Raw genomic sequence first — 20,618 nt, forward strand, 5'->3', positions numbered from 1 at the left:
ACCCGGTGTACTTCTCCTCCTCCAAGTACTCCCCTCCACTTCTTGGAACCCCTCAACGCTATCGCCAGGGGCTCAATCGCCAGTGCAAACAATAATGGGGACAGAGGCCATCCCTGCCTTGTCCCTCTATGGAGCCGAAAATATGCAGATCCCCGTCCATTCGTGACCACGCTCACCATCGGGGCCCTATACAACAGCTGCACCCATCTAACATACCCCTCTCCAAAACCAAATCTCCTCAACACCTCCCACAAATAATCCCACTCCACTCTATCAAATGCTTTCTCGGCATCCATCGCCACTACTATCTCCGTTTCCCCCTCTGGTGGGGGCATCATCATTACCCCTAACAGCCTCCGTATATTCGTGTTCAGCTGTCTCCCCTTCACAAACCCAGTTTGGTCCTCGTGGACCACCCCCGGGACACATTCCTCTATTCTCATTGTCATTACCTTGGCCAGGATCTTGGCATCTACATTTAGGAGGGAAATAGGTCTATAGGACCCGCATTGTAGCGGGTCCTTTTCCTTCTTTAAGAGAAGCGATATCGTTGCTTCAGACATAGTCGGGGGCAGTTGTCCCCTTTCCTTTGCCTCATGAAAGGTCCTCGTCAATAGCGGGGCGAGCAAGTCCACATATTTTCTATAGAATTCGACTGGGAATCCATCCGGTCCTGGGGCCTTTCCTGCCTGCATGCTCCTAATTCCTTTCACCACTTCTTCTACCTCGATCTGTGCTCCCAGTCCCACCCTTTCCTGCTCTTCCACCTTGGGAAATTCCAGCCGATCCAAGAAGCCCATCATTCTCTCCGTCCCATCCGGGAGTTGAGCTTCATATAATTTTTTATAAAATGTCTTGAACACTCCATTGACTCTCTCCGCTCCCCGCTCCATCTCTCCTTCCTCATCCCTCACTCCCCCTATTTCCCTCGCTGCTCCCCTTTTCCTCAATTGGTGTGCCAGCAACCTGCTCGCCTTCTCCCCATATTCGTACTGTACACCCTGTGCCTTCCTCCATTGTGCCTCTGCAGTGCCCGTAGTCAGCAAGTCAAATTCTACATGTAGCCTTTGCCTTTCCCTGTACAGTCCCTCCTCCGGTGCTTCCGCATATTGTCTGTCCACCCTCAAAAGTTCTTGCAGCAACTGCTCCCGTTCCTTACTCTCCTGCTTCCCTTTATGTGCCCTTATTGATATCAGCTCCCCTCTAACCACCACCTTCAGCGCCTCCCAGACCACTCCCACCTGGACCTCCCCATTATCATTGAGTTCCAAGTACTTTTCAATGCACCCCCTCACCCTTAAACATACCCCCACATCTGCCATTAGTCCCATGTCCATTCTCCAGCGTGGGCACCCTCCTGTTTCCTCCCCTATCTCCAAGTCTACCCAGTGTGGAGCGTGATCCGAAATGGCTATAGCCGTATACTCCGTTCCCCTCACCTTCGGGATCAACGCCCTTCCCAGCACAAAAAAGTCTATTCGCGAGTAGACTTTATGGACATAGGAGAAAAACGACTAGGTCTGCTAAATCTCCACGGGTCTACACCTCCCATCTGCTCCATAAAATCTTTAAGTACCTTGGCTGCTGCCGGCCTCCTTCCAGTCCTGGACTTTGACCTATCCAGCCCTGGTTCCAACACCGTATTAAAATCTCCCCCCCCATTATCAGCTTTCCCATCTCTAGGTCCGGAATGCGTCCTAGCATCCGCCTCATAAAATTGGCATCATCCCAGTTCGGGGCATATAGGTTTACCAAAACCACCGTCTTCCCCCTGTAGTTTGCCACTCACCATCACATATCTGCCTCCATTATCCGCCACTATAGTCTTTGCCTCGAACATTACCCGCTTCCCCACTAATATAGCCACCCCCCTGTTTTTCGCATCTAGCCCCGAATGGAACACCTGCCCCACCCATCCTTTGCGTAGCCTAACCTGGTCTATCAGTTTCAGGTGCGTTTCCTGTAACATAACCACATCTGCCTTAAGTTTCTTAAGGTGTGCGAGTACCCGTGCCCTCTTTATCGGCCCGTTCAGCCCTCTCACGTTCCACGTGATCAGCCGGGTTGGGGGGCTTCCTACCTCCCTCCTTGTCGATTAGCCATCCCCTTTTTCCAGCTCCTCACCCGGTTCCCACGCAGCTGTATCTCCCCCAGTCAGTGCCCCCCCGCCCATCCCCTCCCATACCAGCTCCCCCCTCTCCCGAGCAGCAGCAACCCAGTAATTCCCCCCTCCCACCCCCCCCCCCGCTAGATCCCCCGCTAGTGTAATTACTCCCCCCCATGTTGCTCCCAGAAGTCAGCAAACTCTGGCCGACCTCAGCTTCCCCCCGTGACCTCGGCTCGCACCGTGCGACGCCCCCTCCTTCCTGCTTCTCTATTCCCGCATTATTATCATAGCGCGGGAACCAAGCCCGCGCTTCTCCCTTGGCCCCGCCCCCAATGGCCAACGCCCCATCTCTTCCACCTCCCCTCCTCCCCCATCACCACCTGTGGAAGAGAGAAAAGTTACCACATCGCAGGATTAGCACATAAAACTCCTCTTTCCCCCCTTTTAACCCCCCTCTTCGCCCCCCACATTCGCCCCACCACTTTGTTCAAACGTTCTTTTTAATAACCCGCTCATTCCAGTTTTTCTTCCACAATAAAAGTCCACGTGTCATCCGCCGTCTCAAAGTAGTGGTGCCTCCCTCGATATGTGACCCACAGTCTTGCCGGTTGCAGCATTCCAAATTTTATCTTCTTTTTATGAAGCACCGCCTTGGCCCGATTAAAGCTCGCCCTCCTTCTCGCCACCTCCGCACAATCAATGAGTAGTTGTACAACAAGGTTGAATTTTACTTGCAGTAAAATGTCAAACTTTAGTTATTGTTTATGTAAAGAATGTGCAATGAAGATGGAATCATATCGAGCACAGAGGAAGATGGTTGTCATTGTTGGAGGTCAGTCATCTCAGCTCCAGGACATCACTGCAGGAGATCTTCTGGTTATTGTCCGAGACCCAACCGTCTTTAACAGCTTCATCAACAACCTCCATTATAAGGTCAGGATTACTGATGTTCAGCAACATTCATCACTCCTCAGACACTGAAGCAGTCCATCTTCAAATGCAGTAAGACTTGGACAATATCTTGGCAGGACTGGGAAGTGACGACGAACATTCATGCCACACAATGACCATCTCCAAATAGAATCTAATCGTGCTTCTTGACTTTCAATGACAGGATTGCTGAATCCCCCACTATCCACATCCTGGCATTTACCATTGGTCAGAAACTCAGCTGGACTAACCATATGAATACTGTGGCTACAAGAGTAGTTCAGAGGCTGGGAATCCTGTGGCTAATAACACACCTCCTGACTCTCCAAAGCCCATCCACCATCTACAAGGCACAAGTCAGGAGTCTGATGGAATATTCTCCACCAACCTGGATGAGTGTAGCTCCAACACCATTGTCTCAAAGTGTTACAGCCAATGAAGTACTTTTGAAGAGTAGTCACTGTTGTAATGGAGGAGACGCAGCAGCCAATTTAACACAGCAAGATCCCACAAACAGCAATGTGATAATGAGCAGATGGTTTGTTGTCGGGCGGGCTGGTTTAGCTCACTTGGCTAACCAGCGTTATGATGCAGAGTCAAGGCCAGCAGCGCAGGTTCAACCTCCATACCGGCTGAGGTTATTCATGAAGGCCCTGCTTCTCAACCCTGCCCCGCGTCTGGGATGTGATCCTCGGGTTAAATCACCACCAATTAGCTCTCCCCCTCAAAGGGGAAAGCAGCCTAATGTCATCTGGGACAATGACAACTTTACCTTACCTGTTGTCAGTGATGTTGATTGATAAATATTGCCCAGGACACTGGGGAGAACTCCCCTGCTCTTTGAAATCGTGGCCTGATGGGACAGTTACACCATAAGACATAGGAGCAGACTTGGTCCATCGAATTTGCTCCGCCATTTAATCATGGCTGATATTTACTCATCCCCATTCTCCTGTCTTCTCCCCATAACCCCTGATCCCCTTATTAATCATGAACCTATCTATCTGTCTTAATGACACTCAGTGAATTGGCCCCCACAGCCTTCTGCAGCAAAGAGTTCCACAGATTCACAACCCTCTGGCTGCAGAAATTCCTCCTCATCTCCGATCATCCCTTTAATCTGAGATGGTGTCCTCTGCTTCTAGTTTTTCCTACAAGTGGAAACATCCTCTCCACGTCCACTCTATCCAGGCCTCACAGTATCTTGTACGTTTCAATAAGATCCCCTCTCATCCTTCTAAACTCCAACGAGTACAGACCCAGAGTCCTCAAACGTTCCTCATACAAGTTCTTCATTCCAGGGATCATTCTTGTGAACCTCCTCTGGACCCTTTCCAAGGCCAGCACATCCTTCCTTAGATATGGGGCCCATAACTGCTCACAATACTCCAAATGGGGTCTGACAAGAGCCTTATACAGCCTCAGAAGTACATCTCTGGTCCTGTATTCTAGCCCTCTTGACATGAATGCTAACTTTGCATTTGCCTTCTTAACTGCCAACTGAACCTGCACATTAAACTTAAGAGAATCGTGAACAAGGACTCACCAAGTCCCTTTGTGCTTCTGCTTTCCGAAGCATTTCCCCATTTAGAAAATAGTCTATGCCTAAATTCCTCCTTCCAAAGTGCATCTCACACTTTTCCACATTGTATTTCATTTGCCACTTCATTGCCCACTCGCCGAGCTTGGCCAAGTCCTTCTGCAGCCACCTTGCTTCCTCAATACTACCTGTCCCTCTACAGATTTTTGTATCATCTACAAACTTAGCAACAGTGCCATCAGTACCTTCTTCCTGATCATTAATGTATTTTGTAAAAGTTGTGTTCCCAGCACAGACCCTGAGGCACACCACTAGTCACCGGCTGCCATCCTGAAAAAGGCAGCATCTCATCCAAAAGACAGACAGCAGCTCCAACAGAGCAGCGCTCCCTCAGTTTCCACTTCCTCTTTGAGCATTTGGCATCTTTCTGTCTCTCTATCGCTATTGCATGAGGATTCGAGTACAGGAGTGAGGCCATACCTGGAATATTGTGTGCCGTTTTGAAGAATAATGTTCTTGCTATGGAGGGAGTGCAGGAAAGGTTTACCAGACTGATTCCTGGGATGGAGGGACTGTTGTATGAGGAGAGGTGAGTCAGTTAGGATTGTATTCGCTGGAGTTCGGAAGAATGAGGAAGGATCTCATAACCTACAAAAGTCTAACAGGACAAGACAGGGTAGATGCAAGAAGAATGTTCCCGATGGTGAGTGTGTCCAGACTGAATTGGATGATCAGCCATGATCATAATGAATGGTGAAGCAGACTCGAAGGGCTGAATGGCCTCCTCCTTCTATTTTCCATGTTTCGATGTCACTGGCAGCCAGCTGACGGAGCTGAGGGCTGGATTTAGATGTGAATAACGGGGCCTTTTTCTCTGGGACCCTGTCATTGGCCTCACAATGACAGAGAAACAGTATGGTGTTAGAGGACTGACTGGGAAATGAGCCTCCAACCAATCAGGGAGACAGGCATGAAGATGAATGAATTCAAAGAGAAACTGGATGAAGACTTGAGGGAAATAAAGACGGGAATACAACAGGGCAATGGGACTGACTGATTTGCTCAGTGAGCAGGTATGGAAATGATGGGCCAAATGGCCTCCCTCTCTGCTTTAATGGCCAATCCAAAGAGAACAGCTTCAGCTGCTCCAGTCTCTCCAACTCACTGAACTCCTTCATCCCTGGCACCATTCTCAGAAATCCTCTCTGCACCTTCTCGGGGAACGTCACATCTTTCCAAAAGTGTGGGGCCCATAGGTAGGATTCTATTCTAGAGGGAGAGAATTGAAAAGCAGGGAGGTTATGTTTAAGTTGTTTAGTACCATGGTCGGACTACACTGGATGTACTGTCAATATTAGTGATCTTCATTTCGAAAAAGGAAATGTTGCCACTGAAAAATGGTCAAACATATTCAAAATGATCAGATCAGAACTGAAATAATTGATCGCTCAATAAAGGTTGGGGTGCTTTTCTCGAGATAAGAAGAGTCTGAAGGGCAACCTGACTGAAGTCTTTAAAATTATGAAGGGTCCAATAATCCAATAGGGATTTCATGAGCTGACTGGCCTGGCCCTGTGTTGTAGACTCAATGCAACGGAGTATTTATTTTAGATCTAACTGCAGTGGAAGGAAAATACTATTGACTGTCCAGGATAAAATAAATGTACTTCATCAGCTTTTGTGGATGATTTCAGTGGAAGTGTGAACCTTCTGGCTCAAAGAGCATCAGCCCACTGGAAGCAGAGTCGCGAGACCGGCCAGTCCAGCACAAAAAAAACCCTGACTCTCCCACTTCACCCACTGTCAGAATGAACATGGCTCAGTCCTGGATGTGAGTAACAGCAGCATTAACAGCAGAATCCAACCCCGGTCATCACTTGTGAACATGCTGGTGTCTCAGCAGGTGGGATGAATCAATGAATCCTTTCTCACACTCGGAGCACGTGAATGGCCTCTCCCCACTGTGAACTTGCTGGTGTTTCAGGAGGCTGGATAACTGAGTGAATCCTTTCCCACACTGAGAGCAGGTGAACGGCCTCACCCCAGTCTGAATGCGCCGGTGTCTCTGCAGGTTGGATGAAGTAGTAAATCTTTTCCCACAGTCGGAGCAGGTGAATGGCCTCTCCCCAGTGTGAATGCGCCGGTGAGTCAGCAGACTGGATGAATCACTGAATCTCTTCTCACACGTGGAGCATGTGAATGGCTTCTCACTGGTGTGAAGAAGCTCATGTATCTTAAGGCTGGATGACTGATTGAATCCCTTGCCACACTTAGAGCAGGTAAATGGCCTCTCCCCAGTGTGAACTCGCTGGTGTACCAGCAGGCTGGATGAATCCATGTATCTCTTCCCACAATTGGAGCAGGTAAAGGGCCTCTCCCCAGTGTGAACTCGCTGGTGTAACAGCAAGGCAGATGAATCAATGTATCCCTTCCCACACATGGAGCAGATGAATGGCCTCGCCCCAGTGTGAACTTTCTGGTGGGTTACCAGGTTGGATGACTGAGCAAATCCCTTCCCACACTCAGAGCAGGTGAATGGTCTCTCCCCAGTGTGAACTCGTTTGTGTGTTTGCAGATGGGATGACTGAGTGAATCCCTTCCCACACTTAGAGCAGGTGAAAGGCCTCTCCCCAGTGTGAATATGTAAATGAGCTTCCAGCCCAGATGGGAAATGGAATCCCTTCCCACATTCCCCACATTTCCACGGTTTCTCCATGGTGTCGATTTTCTTGTGTCTCTCCAGGTTAGTTGGACGGGCCCAATTGTTGGGTTTCAATCCGCTGTGAATGGTGTGATGTTTTTTCAAACTGTGTAACAGTTAGTGCACTGGAACACTCTCACCCGGGTGTTTGTCTCGGTGCTTTTCCAGTCACATTGATGGTTAAAATGCTTTGAAGCAGACAGAACAATCATTTTCCTTCTAGATTCAAAAGCTGATGAAATTAAGGTCCCGATGAATCGAGTGACTCTGTCAGACCTGGACATGCTGTTTCATTGGAGATTTCTGACTGCAAATCCTCCACTTCTGATATCCTGTAAAGGGAGTTTACAAGTCATCACTGTCAGTATGGGAGAGAAATTCAAAACAGACAATTTTAGTTGCTATGGGACATTCTTTCCCCTCTCCTTCCACAAAATCTGTAAACCTCCATCCCTCCACTCTCACTCTGCTGTACCTAACATACACCCTCCCAATTACCCTCCTGAATGTATCAATTCATCCAGTATATTACAGAATAGAAAAATTCTAAATGGCCAGACAATGTAATAAATCAAAGGAGAAGGTTTTTATTTACTGTAACAATCAAACTAAAAACATAAATGAATCATTTATTAACAAATAGTATTTGAATAGCCAGGATAAATTTGACTTTAAATATCTCAGATAATAAAAACAGGTTCCACAAAATCTCATCATTTCCTCCCTCAGCAGATTTATCTCTAATTCCAGTTCCAGAGTCCCACAACTGTATTTCCCAGGGAGAGTAAGAAAGTGTTTTATTTACAGATGTTGGATAGAAGAGGAAGTTTTGAAGTCTGTGTGTGAAGCTAAAATCCAATGCTCGGTTGTTTCAAATCAAACTGCAGGACTGGGAAGAAAATGATGGGAAGACATTTTGCAAAGTCCCCTCCCCCACTCCCTCAGCTGTCGGCCCAGCGCGCAAGCGCAGAAAGCGCTGCTGACCCGAGCTGTGCCCGAGCTGTGTCAGCAAGCTGAGTGCGGCTGCCGCCAGCGGTCGCTCCCGATCTCTTTTTGGACCAGCCAGCCGCCGTAGGGAGAAAAGGGCGCGCGTGTGTGCGCGAGCGGAGTAGGCCCAGGTATCTCGTAAATACATTAACATCCTTTAACTCCCTCAGTTTGACACATTATTTGTCTGGCTGACAGGATGGTGTCCTACCTAATGTTCACAATGAAAGGGATCGTTTTCCAAGTAGATGAATGAGTTTAAAACGAATAGTAAATTAATACAGTACAGATTGTGGTGTTGGGTGTTCTAACACACAGAAGAGCCAACACAGTTGCATATGGTACAACGCTTGTTTATTTAAACTCACTATTTACAACTTGGTCTTTGCACTCTGCACGTGGGGGGCTCCCTGCTTGTGGTGTTTCAACAGCTCTTTCATGCTTCCTTCTCCCCAGACCTACTGACCTCCAGGTGTCGTGCTCGTGCTTTTTATGTGGTTGGTGTTCTTGTCTGTGATTGGTTGTGGTGTTGTGTACTCTGATTTGCCTGTTAGTGTGTCCATCATGATGTGTGTGTTTGAATATCATGACATCCCCCCTTTTTACAAAGATATGTGCCTACGTGGTAATAAATATGATCGTGACGTGAGTGCATCTAAGAGTGTGTGTGTGTCGTGTGCAGCATGTGTCTATGACGGAACTATGTACATGGGGCGATGTCGAGTGCGTCACATGAATCCAGTTGTACCATAACATAACAGAAATGCGAACGAGAGAAGAAGAAAAAAAATTTTGAACAGTTGTCCAGTCAGACGACATCTGGAACGATAAACAACAACAGGTTATCATGTAAAATTGTCCAACTTATTAAACATATGAACTGTATTATAAGTCCATTCTAATGGGTTTGCGACGAATTCGGGTTGACCGCCTTAAGGGTGGATCAAGAACCACCGGCTGCTGTGCAGGCATGGCCATGGGTGGCGATGGAAAGGGCGTGATGTGCGGCAGCTCCACAAAGTCATCCTCGGAAGCCTGTTGAGGATCTGGCGTGTTGTGTGGCTGTGAACGTGGAAGTCGGCGAAGGGCGCGCCGATTGCGGCGACGCACGGAACCATCCGGCATGCGAACCAGGAACGAGCGGGGAGCCACTTGTCGGAGGACTTCGGCCGGTGCTGACCAGCCACCATACGGTTGATGGACGCGTACTTTGTCTCCGGAGGACAGGGGGGGCAGGTCCGTCGCTCGTGTGTCGTACCGACCTTTCTGGCGATCACGCTGCAGTTGCATGTCCCGAAGAACCGCCTCATGGTCTGTTGTCGGTGCCAGGACGGAAGGTACCGTCGTCCTGAGGGAGCGACCCATTAGTAGCTGCGCTGGCGAGAGGCCCGTGGATAACGGGGCCGATCGATAGGCCAGCAAGGCAAGGTTAAAGTCCGATCCGGCATCAGCCGCCTTGCACAGGAGCCGCTTTGCGATGTGGACACCCTTTTCAGCCTTCCCGTTCGATTGTGGATGCAGAGGGCTGGATGTCACATGAGTGAAACCATATGCTGCGGCAAAGGACGACCATTCACGGCTGGCAAAACAAGGTCCATTGTCTGACATGACAGTCCTTGGAATGCCATGGCGAGCAAACGTTTCCTTGCAGGCCCCAATGACTGCGGACGACGTCAGATCATGGAGAGGCATGACTTCCGGGTAGTTTGAGAAGTAGTCTATAATAACAATGTAATCTCTGCCGAGCGCGTGAAATAGGTCAACACCCACCTTCGCCCAGGGGGACGTCACCATCTCGTGTGGTAGAAGTGTTTCCGGAGGTTGCGCCGGCTGAAACCTCTGACAGGTTGTGCAGTTGAGCACCATGTTGGCTATGTCTTCATTAATACCCGGCCAATATACCGCCGCCCGGGCCCTTCGTCTGCATTTTTCGACACCCAAGTGGCCTTCGTGTAGTTGACGAAGAATCATCTGGCGCACACTGTGTGGAATGACGATCCTATGCGATTTCATAAGGACCCCGTCTATATTGGTGAGATCATCTCGCACATTATAAAACTGGGGGCACTGCCCTTTTAGCCACCCTTCCGTCATGTGGCGCATCACTCGCTGCAGCAGAGGGTCAGTCGCCGTCTCTGCGCGTATGTGGGCCAGACAAGGATCATCAGCTGGCATATTTGCTGCCGTCAGAGTCACGTGTGCCTCAATTTGACGCACGAACCCCTCCGCATCTGGTGGTGTGCTCACTGCTCGGGAAAGAGTGTCCGCCACTATGAGTTCCTTCCCCGGAGTGTAGATCAGTTCAAAATCGTACCTCCTGAGTTTGAGTAAGATGCGCTGGAGGCGAGGAGTCATGTCGTTCAGGTCTTTGTTAATGATGTTGACCAGGGGGCGGTGGTCAGTTTCGACCGTGAATCGTGGCAGGCCATACACATAGTCGTGGAACTTGTCCAGTCCAGTTAACAAGCCCAGGCATTCTTTTTCGATTTGCGCGTAGCGCTGTTCGGTAGGGGTCATGGCTCGTGAGGCATACGCAACCGGGGCCCATGATGACGTGCTGTCTTTTTGCAGGAGTACCGCTCCAATACCAGATTGGCTGACGTCTGTTGAGATCTTTGTAGGGCGAGTCGCGTCAAAGAAGGCCAGCACTGGTGCCGTGACCAGTTTGTGCTTGAGCTCCTCCCATTCCTGCTGATGCGACTGGTGCCAGTTGAATTCCGTCGATTTTTTTACGAGATGGCGCATGTTTGTTGTATGAGAAGCCAGGTTGGGAATGAACTTCCCAAGGAAGTTGACCATGCCCAGGAATCTTAAGACAGCCTTCTTGTCAGCCGGTCGTGGCATGGCTGTGATGGCGCTAACCTTGTCTGCATCGGGACGGACCCCGGACCTTGAGATGTGGTCCCCGAGGAATTTCAGCTCCGTCTGGCCGAAAGCACACTTCGCACGGTTGAGACGCAGGCCATTTTGCCGTATGCGGGTGAAGACACGTCGAAGACGATGCATGTGTTCCTGCGGAGTGGTGGACCAAATGATGATATCGTCCACATATACACGTACCCCTTCGATGCCTTCCATCATCTGCTCCATAATGCGGTGGAATACTTCAGATGCCGAAATGATGCCGAATGGCATCCGGTTGTAGCAGAATCTGCCAAAAGGGGTGTTGAATGTGCATAGTCTTCGGCTGGCCGGGTCCAGTTGGATCTGCCAGAATCCTTTGGACGCATCCAATTTAGTGAATATGTTGGCTCGCGCCATCTCGCTGGTGAGGTCTTCTCGTTTCGGGATGGGATAGTGTTCCCGCATGATGTTGTTGTTCAGATCTTTTGGATCTATACATATACGGAGCTCGCCAGAGGGCTTCTTTACACAGACCATGGAGCTGACCCATGGCGTGGGCTCCGTGACCTTGGATAGGACCCCTTGGTCCTGAAGAATCTGCAGTTGTGCCTTGAGGCGGTCTTTGAGAGGCGCAGGAACCCTGCGAGGTGCGTGAACGACAGGGATGGCGTCCGGTCTGAGTCGAATCTTGTACGTGTGTGGCAATGTCCCCATGCCTTCAAAAACCTCCTGGTTGTGAGCGAGGAGGGAATGGAGATTCGCGTGGAACTCAGCATCCGGGAAGTCGGATATCTCATCTGGAGAGAGAGACATGATGCGCTGTACCAGGTGAAGGACCTTACACGCTTGTGCGCCCAGTAACGAGTCCTTTGATGAGCCCACAACTTCGAAGGGGAGTGTGGCCGTGTACCTCTTGTGAGTCACCTGTAGCTGGCAAGATCCTACGGACGGGATAACGTTCCCGTTATAGTCAACCATCTTAAGCCGGGATGGTGTGATGAGTGGTTTGACCTTCATGGCCTGGACTGCAGAGTAAGCAATCAGGTTGGCGGATGCGCCGGTGTCCAGACGGAAGGCGACGCGCGATCGGTTGACCGTCAGGGTGGCACACCACTCATCGTCTGGATTGATGGCATTGACCTTGTTGACATCAATGACGGCAACTCTGAAGTCATCCTGGTCATCTGCATCACTTAACTGGAAGTCTTGATGCGTGGGCTGGACGGTCCTGACTCGTGTGCGAGGTTGTCGAGGATGCGCCGGATCCATGGGTTGAGCCGCACGACAGCGGGCTGCGTAGTGGCCTATCATGGCACATCTGTTGCACTGTTGGTATTTTGCAGGACATTGCCCTTTTAAGTGTAGACCTCCACACTTGCTGCACGTCATGACGTCACGGCGTTCGTTGCGCCACTGCGCATGCGCAGTGCGATCTTGCGGTGGGCGCGCCTGCGCAGTGCGTCCCTCGTTGTGGCCGTTATTCTTGGCGCGCACCTGCGCGGGAGACCGCGAAAAGCGCGGGAAGCGGCCGCTGTCGTCCGGGCCGTGGGGCGGGAAGAAATCGACGGCCTGGATGCGTTCAACGTCGTGGGCGGCCTGGCTTGCCGATTCGACGGCTGGGGACCCCCTCCGTGCCAACTCGGACGCCTGAAATCGGGCAAAACGGCAGGCAGCATTCTCATGGAGGACACAGGCTTCCACAGCAGACGCTAAGGTGAGGCTCTTTATTTTAAGAAGCTGCTGGCGTAGGCCACTGGAGGCAACGCCAAAAACAATCTGGTCCCTGATCATGGACTCTGTGGTGGTGCCGTAACCGCAGGACTGCGCCAGAATCCGGAGGTGCGTCAAAAAGGGTTGAAAAAGCTCCTCCTTACCTTGCAGGCGTTGCTGAAAGATGTATCTTTCGAAAGTTTCGTTTACTTCAGTTTGAAAGTGCTGGTCCATTTTGAGGATGACCGTGTCATATTTGGCCTGGTTTTCGCCTTCCTCGAACACCAGTGAATTAAAGACATCATTTGGGTGGGGGCCTGCGTAGAAGAGGAGCATTGCAATCTTCGAATCATCCGAGACATTCTGTTTTTCGGTGGCACGGATGTACAGGTCAAATCGCTGCCTGTAGAGCTTCCAGTTGGTGCCTAGGTTCCCCGTGACTTGCATCGGCTGCGGTTTGCCGGTGTGGTCCATGTCCAGAATGGCAGGTTGGTAGGCAGGTATCGATCCACTCCTGTACCATGTGGTGTTGGGTGTTCTAACACACAGAAGAGCCAACACAGTTGCATATGGTACAACGCTTGTTTATTTAAACTCACTATTTACAACTTGGTCTTTGCACTCTGCACGTGGGGGGCTCCCTGCTTGTGGTGTTTCAACAGCTCTTTCATGCTTCCTTCTCCCCAGACCTACTGACCTCCAGGTGTCGTGCTCGTGCTTTTTATGTGGTTGGTGTTCTTGTCTGTGATTGGTTGTGGTGTTGTGTACTCTGATTTGCCTGTTAGTGTGTCCATCATGATGTGTGTGTTTGAATATCATGACACAGATGATTATATGGTACATAATGTATTATTTATGATTTCTAAAGTTCATTATAATAATTTTTTCTATTGTAATATATCGCAGTGTAGCTGCATTATATATTTCCAGTTTTAGAGACATGACAGTACAGAAGGAACTCGAGTCCTGCTAACTCTGTACAGCAATCCAGTCAGTCCCATTCCCCCTTTATATCCGTGTTCAGCTGAATAGAACAGAATAGAATCCCGACAGTGCAGAAACAGGCCATTCGGCCCATCAATCTGCACCAACACTTTTGGACATTTAGGAGCAATTTAGCATAGCCAATCTACCTAACTGCACATCTTTGGACTGTGGGGGGAAACCAAAGCACCGGAGGAAACCCACACAGACAAAGGGAGAAAGTGCAAAATCCACACAGACAATCAGAAGAATTGAACCTGGGTCCCTGGTGCTGTGAGGCAGCAGTGCTGAGCACTGTGCCAGCTGAAAGGTTATTTCCTTCAAGCATCTGTCCAATTTCATTTTGAAATCACTGATCATCTCTGCTTCACCCTCATTGACAGTGAATTCCAGGTATTGATCACTCACTGCCAAAATAAAGCTCTTTCTCACTGACCCCTATCTCTCTAATCACGTAATAGAGCACTGCATATTACATACTTCTATAATCCCCATGCAAAAATACATTTGGGTCATTCAATCCATTATGTCTGTCTAGGCTCTCCAAATGAGCATCATGACTTAGTACCTGTCTCCTGCCTTTTATTTCTCTCTAAGAAATACAGGGAGTTGTGAAACTCTGTAATTGCATTTACTGCTTATTCTCTTCCCACACCGAGTGATGCATTAAGGCAGATTTCCATCTTTTTCTAAAGCTAGTAATTCCTGAAACAGGTTGCGAGTCTGTCACAGGGGATGTCAACATTGCTGAAGTCTCTCCCATTCTTACCGCCAGCCATTGATGAGTCTGGAAGGATTTCCATGTTGATCCACTCAATCTGCTTGACTGCTCCCTGTACCCACTTCCCTCGACCATCAATTTCCAGGGTGGGACACGAACCCGAAGCTTCCTGCTCAGAGGCAGGGCACTAGTCACTGCGCCACAAGACATCTAGTGCCTAGTATGTTGAGAGGGAAAGTGCTTGTGATTTTGTGCAGCTATTTAAAGTCAAATTTATCCTGTCTATTCAAACACTATTTGTCTCTGAATGCATAATTCAGTGATGTTGATTTTAGTTTGATTGTTACTGTAAAAAATTTAAACACATGAAACCTCGTCCATCTTTTCCTTTGAGTAATTTTGGAATTTTTTATTTTATGGTTATGGTTTCCCAGGGGACTCAGCAACAGAGATATATCCAGTGTTGTTTTATAGAACATATTAGGTGTAATATTTATGTTTCAGTTATAGAATTTATTTATTTCTATTTTTGTAATCTAGTATTGTCGCTATGTTATACATTTCCAGTTCAAGACATTATAGTTCAAAAGGAATCCATTTGGAAATTTGAGACATCAAATCTCTGCATTCCAATCCACTCAGTCCCATTTCCCCCTCTATATCCCCTTAGCCCCAAATGTTAATTTCCGTCCAAGTGCCCATCTAGTTTCATTTTGAAACCATTTGTCTCCTCTTCTATCATCCTCAGACAGTGAGTTCCAGATTATGACCCACTCACTGTCTAAAGAAACTTCTTCCTCACATCCCCCACCCACTGTCATAAACTAGAATTGCCTGTACTAAATGTTTATCCTGATGACTTTTGTCAAATCCTTTTCCAGAATATCAGAAGGGGAGGATTTGCAGACATAAATCTCAAATCAAATGTCAAGTGGAGAATTGACAGTCGCTCGATTGTCTGGACCTGAATATCAATGGCTTTTGAATCTAGAAGGAGAAATGTTTGTCTGTTCTGTAAACTTCAGAAGATTTTAAACATCAGTGCGACTGAAAAAGCACCAAGACATCTATGTGAATTAGAGTGTTCCGGTGTGGTAAAGATATTTAACCAGTTCCACAGCCTGAAGAACCATCACACCATTCACAGCCGAGAAAGACCGTATCCGTGCTGTGTGTGAGGACGTGTCTGCTGATCAGTGAACCTCGAAAGAGACAAGGACACCAACACCATGGAGAAACCGTGGAAATGTGAGGACTGTGGGAATGGATTCAGTTCCCCGTCTCAGCTGGAGATCCATCGACGCAGGCACACTGGGGAGAAACCATTTACCTGCTCCGAGTGTGGAAGGGGATTTACTAATTCATCTGACCTGCTGACACACCAGCAAGTTCACACAGGAGAGAGGCCATTCACCTGCTCTGAGTGTGGGAAGGGATTCTGTCGTTCCTCCAGCCTGCTGGAACATCAGCGAGTTCACACTGGGGAGAAGCCATTCACCTGCTCTGAGTGTGGGAAGGGATTCTCTCGGTCTTCCCATCTCCTGGTACACAAGCGAGTTCACACCGGGGAAAGGCCATTCACCTGCTTTGAATGTGAGAAGGGATTCATTAATTCATCCAAACTGCGGATATACCAGAGAGTTCACACTGGAGAGTGGCCGTTCACCTGCTTTGAGTGTGAGAAGCGATTCACTGATTTATCAAATCTGCGGACACACCAACGAGTTCACACCGGGGAGAGGCCATTCAAATGCTCAGAGTGTGAGAAGAGATTCCGTCATTCATCCAGCCTGCGGATACACCAGCGAGTTCACACAGAGGAAAAGATATTCGTCTGTTCGGGTTGTGGGAAGGAATTTTATTGCTCTGCCTCCCTGCGGATACACCAGCGAATTCACACTGGGGTGAGGCCATTCACCTGCTCTCAGTGTGGGAGGGGCTTCAGTCGGTCAGCCCACCTGCAGACCCACCAGCTCGTTCACACTGGGGAGAGACCGTTCCCCTGCTCCGAGTGTGGGAAGGGATTCACTCGGTTATCCATCCTGCTGACACACCAGCGGATTCACACCGGTGAAAGGCCATTCACCTGCTCTGAGTGTGGGAAGGGATTCATTGATTCATCCACCCTGCTGACACACCAGCGAGTTCACACTGGGGAGAGACCATTCACCTGCTCTGTGTGTGGGAAGGGATTCACTCGGTCATCCATCCTGAAGACACATCAGCGAATTCACCAGTAATTGCGGGGGTTGGATTCTGCTATTATTGCTGCTGTTAATCACATCCAGAACTGAACCATGTTCATTCTGACAGTTGAGTTCATGTTCTTTCTGACAGTTGAGTGGTCGGGTCGGAGGGTTTCTTTCAGCTGGACTGGCCGGTCTCACGACTCTGCTTCCAGTGGGCTGATGTTCATTGAGCCTGGGAGAGCACGTTTCCATGGAAATGACCCACAAAAGCTGATGAAGGACATTTATTTTATCCTGGACAGCAAATAGTGTTATTCCTGCCTCTCCAGGTAGATCTAAAATACATACATTTGTGTCTGTTGCATTGGGTCTACAGCACAGGGCCAGGCCGGTTGGATCAATTGGTCTGTGTCGTATTTATGCTCCACATGATTCTCCACCCGCCCCTCTTCATCTCCCCCATCAGCATCTCCTTCTGTTCCTTTCTCTCGCATGTATGTATACAGCTTCCCCTTCAATGAATTCATGCTGTTCACCTCAACCACTCGCTGTGGGAGTGAGTTCCACATTCTCACCACTCGCTGGATAAAGAGGTTTCTCATGAAATCCCTATTGGATTATTGAAGCCTGCATAATCTTAAAGACTTGCATCAGGTCACACTTTAGTCTTCTCTTTTTTTAAAGAAAAGCAGCCCCCGCCTTTCCTGAGGGCTAAATGCTCTGTTTTTCTGATACAGAATGATGTAGACGGGCTGGTCAGATCTGTGGCAAATAGAATTTAAGCCTGAAAAATGTGGGCTGATGCCTGTATTCATTAAAGATTATTGTATTCACTACTTACCTGTCAGTAACAGAAGATTGAATAAGTAGTGATCCTTAATTCTAATGTAATTAATGAATCAATAATCAATGAGTAGTTATATACCAAGACTGAATTTTACTTGCTGTAAAATGTAAAACTTTAGTTCCTGTTTATGTAAAGAATGTGCAATGAAGATAAAGATGGAATAATGTCGAGCACAGAGGAAGATGGTTGTCATTGTTGAGGTCAGTCATCTCAGCTCCAGGACATCACTGCAGGAGATCTTCAGGTTCTTGTCCGAGGCCCAACCGTCTTTAACAGCTTCATCAACAACCTTCCTCCATCATATTCCTTTTTCCCCTCATGTATGTATACAGCTTCCCCTTCAATGGATTCATGCTGTTCACCTCAACCACTCGCTGTGGGAGTGAGTTCCACATTCTCACCACTTGCTGGGTAAAGAGGTTTCTACTGAAATTCCTATTGGATTATTGAACCTCTGCATAATCTTAAAGACTTCCATCAGGTCACCCTTCAGTCTTCTCTTTTTAGAAAAACGCAACCCTGGTCTTTCCTCTCAGTTCTGGTATTACTCTCATTGGGTAAACCAGTGTCCCATTTCCCTGTTCTGTCCCTTTGTCCTTTCAGGTTTATTTCCCTCAAGTGTCCATCCATTTTCCTTGTTAAATCTTTCATTGTCTCTGGCCTCATAGGCAGCGAGTTCCTGCTCATTACCACTCACTGCATTAAACTTCTCCCTCACATCCCCCTGCATCAGTCCAGAACTCACAAATCTGTGCACCCTCATCCTTGTACCATCAGCTAATCGGAACAGCTTTTCCTTTTTCACCTCATCTAAAGCTGCCATAAACTTGTCCACCTCGATCACATCTCCCCTCACCCTCCTGTGTTCCAAGGTGAACAACCTCAGTGTCTCCACCCTAACCTTGTGGATAAAATTCCTCCTCCCTGGAAGCATTCTCCAAATCTCTTCTACACCATCTCAAGGAGCCTGACATCCCTCCTAAAGTGTGGAAGAAGATTTTGACCAATGAAGGAACAGGGTGGCACAAAATAAGCCATTTCTGTCTCGAAAAGAGAATCCAGAATGTTTGAGTCTGAGAAATGAACTAAAAAAAGATCCACCTACAACTGAGCAAGAAGAAGCGAGTTTAACTGTGGAAATGACTGGAATCTTCTCTGTAGATTGGAACAATGGAGAAACTACAAACATGGGAGAAAGTAAAGTTCTAAAGGTGAACTATGAACTGTTCTAAAAACTGAACTTGAAAATTCACATCTGAGCAGCAGTGAGGACTCTCCTCTCGCAGAAAGAACTTTGGACAATAATTATCATAAGAAGAAAACTTTCAGAAAACACAGCAGCAGTAACATTCCTTCTTCAGTGGACTGTGTTTCCTGGACATGGAATTCAGTTGTTATCAAGATGGACTTGTGAACCTGAGATGGACATTGGAGGGATATTATGTGTATTTCAGGTTCAAAGTCAGTTAAACATAGGGAAACATAGGACTTAGAAAGAAGAGTAGGCCATTTGGCCCTTCGAGCCTGCTCCACCATTCAATAAGTTCACAGCTGTTGTTAAGATGTACGTGCTATGCATTGGTGAGACTGGGGGAAGTATTTAAAATGGAGACCACAGATATTTTGGAGGATTATCAAATCATGGATGTTGTGAAATATAGAATCCCTACAGTAGAGGAGGCCATTCAGCCCATCGAGTCTGCTCTGGCCCTCCGAAAGAACATCCTCCCTTTTTGAAACAATTTTTCCAATTAAGGGGCAATTTAGCGTGGCCAATCCACCTACCCTGCACATCTTTTTGGGTTGTGGGGGTGAGACCCACGCAGACACGGGGAGAATGTGCAAACTGCACACAGACTGTGACCCGGGCCGGGATCGAACCTGGGTCCTCGGTGCCCTGAGGCAGCAGTGCTAACCACTGCGCTACTGTGCTGCCCTAAGAACACCATCCCTAAGCCCATTCCCCCAACCCGCAACCCCAACTAACCACATCTTTGGACACTATGGGGCAATTTAACTTGGCCAATCCTGCTAGTCTACACATCTTTGGACTGTGACAGGAAACAAAATCACCCGGAGGAAATCCACGCAGACAATCACCCAAGGCTGGAATCGTACCCAGGTCCGTGTCGCTGTGAGGCAGCAGTCTTACCCACTGGAGTGCTGGAGTAACATTACTGTCCATTTTAATGTTCACATAATATATTTGTAGATCAGAGACAGAAGGACAGGAACTTGCAATCAGTTTGGAAATAACTCCAATATCTCCTGTTCTCAAACACTTTGTCTGGAAAGTTAACAAATGGGATGAAGCCAAATCTTTAAAAGTCTTTATTTCAAATCGTCACCGTGCTGTCAGTGGAAAGGGTTAACTTCAATTTCTCTGCTCCCAAAGGTATTGGAGCAAACATTCTCAAATGTGCACAACTGTGTTGACTTTGTGTAACTTTATTTTCAGATAAAAGAACCAAACACCATTTTAAACTTTGTTTCCTCAATTCTTTGGGCATTTTTCTCAGCTTTGCCCAAATGTGTTTTTTCCTCTTTCTTCAGGCACCTTTCCAATTGATTCAAATAAAACTAAAGAAAAATAAAGGTAAAACAATCAGCTTTCACAGGTAACCAAAAGCTTCAACCTTCTTACACCAAAAGAAGTTAAAGAGGGTGGAGCTTCAAAAACTTGTGAAATCCAATTCACAACGTTAAGGCTGAAGTTTAACTTAAGAGAATCCAACATTTCACTGCCTTTTACAATTGTACAAATAAATTGCAATTCATACTTAAAGATTTACTTTTACTCAGTAATTAGAACATGTCACTTTTCTCAGCAGAGACTCCAGATCAAATTCCAATTGTTCACGTCTCTTGTAGCTGGTGTGTGGACAAGATCATGTTCACTTAGATGTCAGCACAGAAACCGCACTGTGATTCTGGATACACTCAGTCTGCAAGTAGATGGATCTTTTAAACATCTCCCTGGCGAAGGTCTTTCCAGTGATGCTAAGGAGTGAGATGTCCCTGTAGTTGTTGCAATCTCCTCGGTCACTACTGCATTTAT

The 20,618-nt window shown here is 47.9% G+C and overlaps 2 protein-coding genes across 2 annotated transcripts; one reads left to right on the forward strand and one right to left on the reverse strand.

The window, feature by feature from the left end:
- Nucleotides 1-5,476: 5,476 nt before the first annotated feature.
- LOC140418607 (uncharacterized) lies at nucleotides 5,477-8,186 on the reverse strand. Its single transcript, XM_072502139.1, has 2 exons — nucleotides 8,084-8,186; nucleotides 5,477-7,610 (listed from the first exon to the last, which is right to left on the reverse strand). Exon 2 carries the CDS (start codon nucleotides 7,291-7,293, stop codon nucleotides 6,451-6,453), a length of 843 nt encoding a protein of 280 aa, XP_072358240.1. The 5' UTR covers nucleotides 7,294-7,610; nucleotides 8,084-8,186; the 3' UTR covers nucleotides 5,477-6,450.
- A 76-nt stretch (nucleotides 8,187-8,262) lies between these two features.
- Nucleotides 8,263-20,044, forward strand: LOC140418604 (uncharacterized). The gene is made up of 2 exons (XM_072502134.1): nucleotides 8,263-8,396; nucleotides 15,406-20,044. The coding sequence occupies exon 2, from the start codon at nucleotides 15,754-15,756 to the stop codon at nucleotides 16,762-16,764; it is 1,011 nt and encodes a 336-aa protein (XP_072358235.1). The 5' UTR covers nucleotides 8,263-8,396; nucleotides 15,406-15,753; the 3' UTR covers nucleotides 16,765-20,044.
- The last annotated feature ends 574 nt before the right edge of the window (nucleotides 20,045-20,618 follow it).

Source organism: Scyliorhinus torazame, chromosome 5, assembly GCF_047496885.1.
Source record: "Scyliorhinus torazame isolate Kashiwa2021f chromosome 5, sScyTor2.1, whole genome shotgun sequence".
NCBI lineage: Eukaryota > Metazoa > Chordata > Chondrichthyes > Carcharhiniformes > Scyliorhinidae > Scyliorhinus > Scyliorhinus torazame.

Excerpts from the sequence above, each read along its gene's own strand:
- LOC140418607 (XM_072502139.1), bottom strand. The coding sequence starts at position 7,293 with ATGGAGAAACCGTGGAAATGTGGGGAATGTGGGAAGGGATTCCATTTC.
- LOC140418604 (XM_072502134.1), top strand. The coding sequence starts at position 15,754 with ATGGAGAAACCGTGGAAATGTGAGGACTGTGGGAATGGATTCAGTTCC.